The sequence below is a fragment of the Hypomesus transpacificus genome, chromosome 11, assembly GCF_021917145.1.
Source record: "Hypomesus transpacificus isolate Combined female chromosome 11, fHypTra1, whole genome shotgun sequence".
NCBI lineage: Eukaryota > Metazoa > Chordata > Actinopteri > Osmeriformes > Osmeridae > Hypomesus > Hypomesus transpacificus.
Window position 1 is genome coordinate 1,077,066 of NC_061070.1, and position 11,352 is coordinate 1,088,417.

An 11,352-nucleotide genomic window follows, 5' to 3' on the forward strand; every position below is an offset into this window, starting at 1 on the left:
CCCCCTCTCTCTCTCTCTCCTTGGAAAGAGCCATCAGACTCTGACATTTCGGCCACAGGCAAAACTCCACCGGCAAATATCCTTTTCTAAACTGAACAGCACACCGTTAACAGGCAGATGCTTGCTGTATGTTATGTCTCTATCTTCTCCATGTTCAAACCTTCCAAACCAGCACCCTATACAGGCACTTCGAAACTGTCAAACCACGACAGTTTACAACAGGGATACACAGCTACACAGCACCAGTGTCCCCTCGAAATACACAGTTTCCTGACGTCTCCATGGTGATTTCTATGTCCGGCGACATCGTCTGCTTCAGGTCACTGTCACATCTGATCCGTCACATGTTGTTGCCATGGCGCTGTGGGCTGAAGGGGGGGGTCAGTGGACATGACTGATATTGATAGTGTTCGCGTGTTGAAGGGTGTGTGTGTTTGAGAAAAAATGTGTGTGTTTGAGAGAGTTTTTGTTTGTGTGTGTGTTTGAGAATGTGTAGGTGTGTGTGCATTTGCGAGTGTCTCTGCGGGGTGTCTGTGTGCGGGCGTGTGAAAAAGTGAGTTTGTGTGTTTCAGGACCGTTGTTTGTGTGTGTACGTGTGCTAAAGGGTGCTCTCTCTGTCCTCTGTGTGTGAGTTGCTCTGTCTCAAACCTAGCTTGAAGCCTGTCATTATGGATGCAGCTTCATACCAGTGGCTGACTGTCAGGTTGACTAAGTCCCTGTGTGGCAGTGTGCCCTGGTGAGGCTCCAGCCTGGGGAAGCTGAGCTCCTGCCTGGCTCCGATTACAAGCAGCCTGGGCTGGGGACATCTTAAGGCTTTGCTGGGCTCTCTGGAGCTTCTGCACCAACCACATTTAAATGCTCATAAATACTCTCTCTCTGTCCCTCTCTCTCTATGTCTACATGCCTCTCTCTCTCTGTCTCTCTCTCTCTCTATGTCTCTATGCCTCTCTCTCCTTTCTCTCCCTCTCTCTCACCCGCCTCTCTCCCCCCCCTCTCTCTTTCTCTCTCTCTCTCTCTCTCTCTCTCTCTCTCTCCTCTCTCTCTCTCTCTCTCTCCTCTCTCTCTCTCTCTCTCTGTCTCTCTCTCTCTGTCTCTCTCTCTCTATGCCTCTCTCTGTCTCTCTCTCTCTCTCTCTCTCTGTGTTTCACACACATGCATGCACACTGGACATCCAAACAAAGACTAATGCCTTGAGGGTCCATGTGATGTCTTTGTGTCCTATGACTAGTTGTGTGTGTGCGTGTCTGTTTGCATTTATCTTTTCCAGTCTCCCCTGTCAATGTGTGTTTTCCTCATTTCAAGGTGTTCAGGAATGGAAGGAGCGTTTAGGATGGATGACCTGCAACTCACACAGTAGGACAGTACTCAAGAGTTCTTCTTTATAAAAATGTCAAGTATATTTTAATTATTTACTTTTTGTAATAACAAAACATATCTCAGTAGCAGGACTGCTTACAGGATAACTGATCACATACATGTGGAAAGTAAATGTATCTTTTTATTTTTATAAAATTATCAAAAGTGAATTCAGAGGCTCTGTATGTAGGGTTTATGTTGTTATACTGTACCATAGAAGATCATCAAAGCAAATTATAAACATTTTAGAAAAAAATAGGCTTTTTAATAGTGATAGTGAAAAATAGTGAGAACCAGACTTTTACCACATGAAAATGACACTTCTGCAATCTCTCTCTTTCTCTCTCTCAGTCTTTCTCTCTCTCTTTCTTTCTCTCTATCTTTCCTTCTCCCCCTCAACCTCTTCTTCTCTTCTCGCTCTTCAGATCTTCATACTTGTCATTATAAGGCTATGCTCCAATCCTTCCTCCTCTATCTCTTCATCTACCTCTCCGTCCTCCTGGTGTCACTTCATCTTTCCTTCAGTCCACTTTTCCACCACCCGTGATAAACGGATGACATGAAGAGCTGGGTCTGTAACCATCTGCTTGTCACATCGACCACCTCTACGTCTGACATGAAACATGCATCCATCTGTCCACCCCTCTGCCAACTACACAAAACAAGAACAAAACAAACACATTTGGAATCATGCATCCTAGGACTATACTGTCAGGACATGAAATCATTGTGACTTGAATGAGACCGGAAGACGTTGGACTCAAGTGGCCCCCTGGTCAGGCAAGCAGCTGGTGTCTGGTCTAGTTCAGCGACTGGCTTGGCTGTCATCACTTCTACAGTCCTGTACCTGTAGGATCTTCACCAGAGGCCTTTACTACATCCTGACATCTAGACCATTGAATACACGGCCCACATCAGGTGTGTCTCCACACGTCTGCTCTGGGAGAGGTATCTCCTCTTTCTGAACGTCATCCAATAAAAATCTGAATTTCCCATCAGTCAATAAAGCTCTGGATCATCCAATCGGCACTCTCTACTGATTGGATGTGAATGGTTTGCTGATGGTTTAGAGCCACGTGATTGGCTGGCTGTAGGGGAAGAAGAAGCCAGTGTTTCTGTGGAGGGGGCATCAATCTCCATGAAAATATCTCCATGGTAACCGCGTCTTAAAAAGAAAACACTCAGCATTGAAAAATAATATCTGGAGAGCTGAAGGGCAGGGCTAGAGTACGGAGGGAGGGGCTAGAGTACGGAGGGAGGGGCTAGAGTACGGAGGGAGGGGCTAGAGTACGGAGGGAGGGGCTAGAGTACGGTGGGAGGGGCTAGAGTACGGAGGGAGGCGCTAGAGTACGGAGGGAGGGGCTAGAGTATGGAGGGAGGGGCTAGAGTACGGAGGGAGGGGCTAGAGTACGGAGGGAGGGGCTAGAGTACGGAGGGAAGGGCTACAGTACGGAGGGAGGGGCTAGAGTACGGAGGGCGGGGCTAGAGTACGGAGGGAAGGGCTAGAGTACGGAGGGAGGGGCTAGAGTACGGAGGGAGGGGCTAGAGTACGGAGGGAAGGGCTAGAGTACGGAGGGAGGGGCTAGAGTACGGAGGGAGGGGCTAGAGTACGGAGGGAGGGGCTAGAGTATGGAGGGAGGGGCTAGAGTACGGAGGGAGGGGCTAGAGTACGGAGGGAGGGGCTAGAGTACGGAGGGAAGGGCTAGAGTACGGAGGGAGGGGCTAGAGTACGGAGGGAGGGGCTAGAGTACGGAGGGAGGGGCTAGAGTACGGAGGGAAGGGCTAGAGTACGGAGGGAGGGGCTACAGTACGGAGGGAGGGGCTAGAGTACGGAGGGAGGGGCTTTTGGAGGGACAAGCGACCGATCCTAAAACAGCTGGGACTGGGTGAAGATGGGTGAGACTGATTGGAGTTAGGGAGGGTGGGAGGGTGGGGTCAGAAGGTGGTTCGGTGACTGAGTGAGAGGATGACTGAGGGATGAGATGGTGAGAGGGAGGGTCAGAGTTACTGGAGGGTAGATGCATAAGCATGACTGGAGGGTGAGAGGGTAAGAGTGTATCGAGGGGGTGAGGATGAGCGAGATGGAAGGTTATGGTAACTTGGGGTGAAAGGATATCTGAAGGTAGAGACTGAGATGACTGGAGGGGTGAGGTGAGAGGGACTGGAGGGGGGATGAAAGGATGACTAGATGGAGGTGAAGTGACTGGCGGGTGAGAGGGTGAGAGGATAACTGGCTGATTGGCTGGCTGTGTGAGAGGATAACTGGCTGATTGGCTGGCTGTTTGAGAGGATAACTGGCTGATTGGCTGGCTGTGTGAGAGAATAACTGGCTGATTGGCTGGCTGTGTGAGAGGATAACTGGCTGATTGGCTGGCTGTGTGAGAGGATAACTGGCTGATTGGCTGGCTGTGTGACAGGATAACTGGCTGATTGGCTGGCTGTGTGAGAGAATAACTGGCTGATTGACTGGCTGTTTGAGAGGATAACTGGCTGATTGGCTGGCTGTGTGAGAGGATAACTGGCTGATTGGCTGGCTGTGTGAGAGGATAACTGGCTGATTGGCTGGCTGTGTGAGAGAATAACTGGCTGATTGACTGGCTGTTTGAGAGGATAACTGGCTGATTGGCTGGCTGTGTGAGAGGATAACTGGCTGATTGGCTGGCTGTGGGAGAAAATAACTGGCTGATTGGCTGGCTGTGTGAGAGGATAACTGGCTGATTGACTGGTTGTGTGAGAAGATAACTGGCTGATTGGCTGGCTGTGTGAGAGGATAACTGGCTGATTGGCTGGCTGTTTGAGAGGATAACTGGCTGATTGGCTGGCTGTGGGAGAGGATAACTGGCTGATTAGCTGGCTGTGAGAGAGGATAACTGATAACTGTCTGATTGGCTGGCTGTGGGAGAGGATAACTGGCTGATTGGCTGGCTGTGGGAGAGGATAACTGGCTGATTGGCTGGCTGTGGGCCAAGGCGACTGCATGAGAGGGTGAATGGCATGAGGGGGGCCCGAGCGAGCCTCACTGGAAGACAGTGTGGTAGGTGGGACACTGATGGGACTTCATGTACTTGATGGCAAACTTGAGCTCCTTGCTCTTCTTCTCCCACTTGTGGATGGACATGAGCAGCAGCTGCTGGTCCACCTTGCGGCCCATGATCAGGAAGTTGGTGGCCAGGCTGTCCAGCTGCGAGCAGGGGCAGTTGGCCCCGTTCTTGATGTAGAGGGTCAGCTTCTTCAGGTCCTTCTTCCGCAGCACGCCCTGCTTCAGCACCTTCTTCTTCTTGGGCGCGGCGATCAGCTTCCTGTCGCCTCTCTCCTTCTTCACCTCCTTGATCTTCATCCTCAGAGCTGGAGGGCGGAGGGGGGGGGGGGGTGGTGGGGTAGTGGAAGAGAGGTAAAGAGAGAGAGAGAGAGAGAGAGTGAGAGAGAGAGACAGAGAGAGAGAGGGTAGAGATAGAGGAGAGAGAGAAAGAGAGTGTGTGTGTGAGAGAGAGAGGAGAGAGAGAGAGATAGAGTGAGAGAGATAGACAGAGAGAGACAGAGAGAGAGAGAGGGTAGAGATAAAGGAGAGAGAGAAAGAGAGTGTGTGTGTGAGAGAGAGAGCGCAAGAGAGAGAGAGAGAGAGAGAGAGAGAAAAACAGAGAGACACACATGAGCTCATGGAGACATGGAGATGGCACCTTCATCTTCACTCTATCACCTCTACACATAATCACTGTGGGATTTGACCTGCGATGCTTCTGAAATGATGCCACAACCTAGTGTTGGACAACAGGCTGTATGTTGTGTTGGGGAGGGGTGAGGAGGTGTGGGGGGGAGGGACGGGGGAGAAGATGTGGGGAGGAGGTGTGGGGGAGGGAGGGACGCTCCAGTGAGGGGCTGGGTGTTTATACATTCGCCAATGGAACTTTCCGTTGTCATCATTGGAAGGTCCCTTGAGAGATAGTGATGCCTGCCCTCCCTTTTTAAAACACACAAACGCACATTTGTGTGTATTGTCTGTGTGCTACTCACACACAAACAGACATGCAAACACACTTACACATACGCACTTAGACATTCACACTTACATACACACACTTACACACACACACACAAACGCAGTACCAATAACAATATATCAACCAAACTGAACCCATAAAAAAAGGGAGAAGAGAGGAAAGGGAAGGAGAGGAGAGAAGAGGGGATGAGAGGAGGCAAGTAGAGGAAAAGGGAGAGGATAGGAGGTGAGGAGAGGAGGGAGGAGAGAAGAGGAGAGGAGAGGAAAGGGGATGAGGAGAGGAAAGGGGAGAGGATAGGAGGTGAGGAGAGAGGAGAGAAGAGGAGAGGAAAGGGGAAGAGAGGAGATGAGAGGAGATGAGAGGAAGGGGGAGGAGATGAGAGGAGCAGAAGCCTAGGGTCTACTGTAAGTGTTCTGACAGACCAGATTGATGATGTGGAGGCTAAAGACCTGGGCCATTGTGTTCCTGCTAACCAGGCTGGCTCTCTGCCATCTCACCACTCCACTCCCTGCAGGCTGGTTCATAAACACCCCCCCTGACGCACACAAGATGCGTCAGCATGTCGGACGGAAGGAATGTGTGTGTGTGACGTGTTCTGCTGTCTTCTCTGTTCTGAGTAAGATGAACCTCCTTGATGGAGACTAGGGTGTGTGTGAGTGTGGGGAGGGGGTAGAGAGATGTAGAATATGGAGAGTGAGAGAGTGAGCGGTAAGAGCCTGTCAGTTTGAGGAGGAACAGTGTTTCCTTCAGTCGAATGTCAGCTGGTTTGACATGCAGGTGTTGGCTGTAACCTCGCCGACAGCACCACACCCCAAACTAGGCAGCGCACTAACAGACCTAACAACGGGTAACACAGTACACTAGCTGCCAGTGGAGCTGGTAATGATAACCAGTACTCAAGCTAACTGGCTAGCTGGCTGGCAATGATAACCAGTACGCCAGTGATGCCCGCCCCCACCCCCTCACCCCGCACACCCCACCACCACCCCCCCCACCCACACCACCCACCACACCGTCCCCCTCTGAACAAGGACAGAGGTGTGCGTGAAACTTCACTTTCAGTACCCTGACACACCCAGTCCCTCTCTGGGCACGTGCAGACAGACATGCTGGTTGGAAAGTTCAGCATACTTGTAGAGGATCTGCACTGACTCACTGCTGACAGTGATTAAGGGGGGTCAGCGATGGGGTCAGGAACACGGGCCAGGATGGATGTCCTGATGAGCTCAGGATGTTATGGATACCGTCCTTATCACAGCCTTATCTACTGTTGGCTCCATCCTCTGCATTGTGTCATCCGTGGTCTCTGCTCACTCATCCCTCCATCTCCTATATCCTCCTCCTCAGTCATCCCTCCATCTCCTATATCCTTCTCTCAGTCACCCTCTGTGTTTATAGACTTAGAGAGCGACAGAGGTGAGAGGTCAAACAGGTGAGAGGGTAAGAGGATTTGATGTGTTCATACGAGCCGCTTATACTGTGATTTGAAGTTTCTCAACTGTAAAACTGGGGTCAAGGTTACACATGGTAGGACAGACATTTTAGATGTTGTACATTCTGTGTGGTTGGCTGTGGCTAGGCCCAGAAGACAACTGTGTTGGACAAGAAAGGCACTCGCTGGTGCTCGTCCATGATTGGCTGCCTGCCACCAGTTGAGATCAGGTTCCAGTCTTTTGATAGGCCGGTATTTTGTCATGCTAATCTAGTTCCTTAGGCTTTCCTTTCAGTGTGTAACATGACGTTATTCAATTTCTAAATTATGCAGGAAAATAAATAATCTGGATGAAATTCCTGACCACGATGGATTACAAGGGATCTCACCAGAGTTCTTGGCCTAAGACGGGAAGATCTCAAGTGTTGTTTGTGTTAAATTGGACTACAATATTAAGATCCCTGATTTGTTTTTGTTCGACTTTGTTTTTTTCCATGGATTCTTCTAACACAAGGTATGAGTGAGGCCCGCCTGATGAATGGAAGAAGACTGTCTTGGTTTGCAGAGTTCTTGGATTGGGGTATTTGGCAGGTATTTTTATCTACTAAGATGACTTAGAAGAAGATACTAGGTTGCCAGGTCTGTTGAAATATAATTTCCCCAAGAAACGTGGCCAATGTGGTCCAGGTCACGCTCATCATGAATCCTTGTTTCTGATTCATGTGCTGCATGATCCTCCAAGGACTAGGGAATCTATTCCTACTGCACACAGACAGACAGACACGCACACACAGATACACACAGATACACACACACACGGATGCACACAAACACACAGTATTATACGGACACACACCCCACAGACAGTATTACACGGACACACACACTCAGACACTCTGTATTTTATAGACACACACAATTACACAAATACACACAACACATTTTGAACTTTTACTAACGACTAAATGTATAACTTTGGATGACTTGCAGTTGTAAAGTCTAGTTTGTTGTCACGTCCCGGGGCTGGCCAACCCTAGTCTGTTTTTTGTTTGTCTGTTTTGTGTCAGTTGATCCCTTAGGTTCTAGGTTAACCACTCACACCTGTGGCTCATCTTCAATCAACTTAACCATTTATCATTACCAGTTCCAAAGCCATTCTTCGCCATTTCAACTTCGCTATTAGCTCACGTTAGTCGGCTCCTATTAGCTCACGTTAGTCGGCTCCTGGCTGCATTTTCCTAGTAAGTCAGATCATTGAATTCCGTCAATAACTGTGTTTCTCTGCCTGTTTTAGACTCGGTTCATATCTCTGCCAGCTCCAGGTCTGATCTCTCTCTCAGCTCTGCCAGCTCCAGGTCTGATCTCTCTCTCAGCTCTGCCAGCTCCAGGTCTGATCTCTCTCTCAGCTCTGCCAGCTCCAGGTGTGATCTCATTCCCCCGGACTCTCCTCTACCACCTGGCCCTGCCATTTCTCCGACGATAATAAAGTTAAACCGTGTTCTGGGTTTTTGCATTTGGGTCTACCTGCCAGCCAGCCAACATGACAGATTGTAATATGTCTGTGTCCATACAGTCCATATTTCACCATGCTATTTCACAATTCAGTCAGGCTGCCCCAGAGTTGACTGACTGTTTGTGCAGAGCATTTCCTGTCAGACTGGTTGCCTATCAGTCTCAATCGCTAGCAGGAAGACTGACTTGCTGGCTGGTTGCCTACCTGTCTTGTGACATGACAGACTAGCTTGTTGGGAAGGAAAACAACTAGCTTGCTGACTGAGTGGATGCCTAGCTTGCTGACTGAGTGGTTGCCTAGCTTGCTGACTGAGTGGATGCCTAGCTTGCTGACTGAGTGGATGCCTAGCTTGCTGACTGAGTGGATGCCTAGCTTGCTGACTGAGTGGATGCCTACCTTGCTGACTGAGTGGATTCCTAGCTTGCTGACTGAGTGGATGCCTAGCTTGCTGACTGAGTGGATGCCTAGCTTGCTGACTGAGTGGATGCCTAGCTTGCTGACTGAGTGGATGCCTACCTTGCTGACTGAGTGGATGCCTAGCTTGCTGACTGAGTGGATGCCTAGCTTGCTGACTGAGTGGATGCCTAGCTTGCTGACTGAGTGGATGCCTAGCTTGCTAGATGCTTCAATCACTGGCATACTGGTTATCATTGTGAACAACATACCTTTAACTCAACACAGTTACAACATGGGGATGATATTTAGACAGTCGAATACAGCCGTGTGTGTGTGTGTGTGTGTGTGTGTGTATGTGTGTGTGTGTGTGTGTGTGTGTGTGTGTGCTTACCAAAGTCGCTGGCACAGTAATGCTCCATGATGGTGTCGGCCTTCAGCTCATTGTCACATGGCGGGCACGCCTTCAAGGCTGCAGGGTCGGAACAGACAGGATATCTGTTAATGACATCACTACACCTGGCAATTACATCACTGCACCGATCAATGACATCACATAATCTAAAGGCCTTTGCACAATGAGTGAAACATTTTCGTATGCGCTTTTTCGTAATCGTCAGCCTCAAAATTTGGTGGTTCTGATTGTCAAAAAAACTCACAACATGCTGGCTATGGAGGCGAAAAATGCAGAAAATCCCACCCGATCCGAATTTTCTTTTCACGGACAAAAATTTTGGAGGCAGTGTGTAAGCGTGATTGACACAACGTGAGGTTGTATTTTTTATTTGTGTGCAAACATTTCAGACCTGAATTTCGGACTCAGTGTGCAAAGGCCTTAACAATGACATAATTGAACCTGGCAAAGTCATCTCTAAACCTGACAATTATGTCAAAGAACGTAGTAATGACATAAAAAAACCTAGCAATGACGTCCTAAAACTTTGCAAATGGATTTTACACCTAAGCTTACAGGTCAGCATTTATAGGTATAGATTTACAGCAGTGGTGATTTATTTGTAAGATTTACAGCAGTGGTGATTTTATTTATTAAGACTGCAAGGGAAGCTCAGCTTCCCCTAACTTTTCAAATAATTAATGGTCAAATATTTACTATTGTGTTAACATTTTAAATGTGTTACAACACGTTCATGTCGAAGACGTTTGTTCATAATCAGCTACATATATTAGCAGGTCGACTGACTGATTTCCTTCTCATAAATTCCCAGACATCCCAACCTGCAGAGACTCATTTCCGGGAAGTGGCTTCCCCCCGAATCCTGAAACCGCTCCGTTGGGCTGTGAGTACGGGACGTGTTTCAACCCAACTCGGAAAAAAATGCCTCTTCGCTAAATTGGATAGGCCTACAACCAATCAGAGCAACGTAATATGTTGTTTGTTGAAAACAAATTCAACCCAAGCGCTCTTTGGTGACGTGGTTGATTACGTTACTGTTGATCATCTGTCCATCATCGTGTAAAGCCCTCCCTGACAATTTGATTGGAACAGCTCCTGTTCGGACATACTTTTTCCCAAAACTAGCGATCCCAGACCCAACTTCCCGACCAAATGTATTTGCGGGCGGGGCTAAATTGGTCTGGAAGCCAGGATAACATTTCCTCCTTCGAGATTAATATTGTTTTGTTAGATGGTTTGTTCATTCATTAATTCATTCAGTAGGTTAGGCTAGGTGTGGTAGGGGTGAACTAGCCAGCGAACTAGCCAAATAAATGGAACGTTTTTAGGATGTAGGCCGAAAATGAGCTTCTCCTCTTTGAAAGACCAGCAGCTGCCACTGATTTACAGGTAGAGATGTACTGGTACAAGCCCTCAGACCTATCTGCCTTAATGCTGGGTCTTTTCACCAGAGGGTGTTAGCTGTGGAGCTGTTAGACAGTCAGGGAGTCTGGAGGGTGTTCCTCCCCCCGTTTGGGGTGATGTGTGGAGGCATGGCTGCTGGTTAAATGTGGGCAGAGACGAGCAGAACTGAAGTCCTGTCAGACTGGAGAGGAGCTTGTCTGCCCCAGCAGCAGAGGATGAAGAACACCTTGTGGAACTTCAAGGAGAAAAACCAAAGCAGCGAGGTGTTTATTTTGAATTCAAATTGCGACCCCCTCCAAACACCACCACACCCACGCACCCACCCGACCCCTACCCTCCTACTCCACCACCACCACCACACCCACGCACACAGTACAGTACAGTACATACAAACACAAACACACATGCAAAACACAAAGAACCTCCTAAAGTTTTCCTCCCTTGCTAGTGGGACTCCTCAAGTTCAGAGTGTCTGTGTTTACATGTTTATGTGAGCATGTAGACTAAATGCAGAGACGCCTGTGTGTTTATTTGCTGTTTCTGTCGCTGGGGTATAAATAGGGGCTCCAGGTCTCTTGGTGTTCATGGTACTGTATGTAGGACAAACACCCATAGTCAGTGAGTTTGTCTTTGCCCGCACTGAGTCTCTAGAGGGTGCATGTTCACGTTTCTATTTCAGTCGCGTACTCTTTCATCCAACCTGACTTCCGCATGAACTGTGTCTATCCAGAGTCAGTGAAACGACCCTCCCTACCTCCCAGTCACCATCAGCAGGGGGGGGGGGGGTTGGTGGAGGTGGAGGTGGAGGCCTAGGTGACACGAAACAAAATGAATTTCCCTT

At 48.8% G+C, this 11,352-nt stretch overlaps 1 protein-coding gene across 1 annotated transcript; it reads right to left on the bottom strand.

Annotated features, from left to right (window-relative positions):
* Positions 1-3,731: 3,731 nt before the first annotated feature.
* LOC124473643 (secreted frizzled-related protein 1-like) lies at positions 3,732-9,477 on the bottom strand (the record flags this gene model as incomplete). Its single annotated transcript, XM_047029270.1, has 2 exons — positions 3,732-4,701; positions 9,087-9,477. Coding segments are annotated over 2 exons (720 nt in total), but the record flags the coding sequence as incomplete, so codon positions are not given.
* Positions 9,478-11,352: the final 1,875 nt, after the last annotated feature.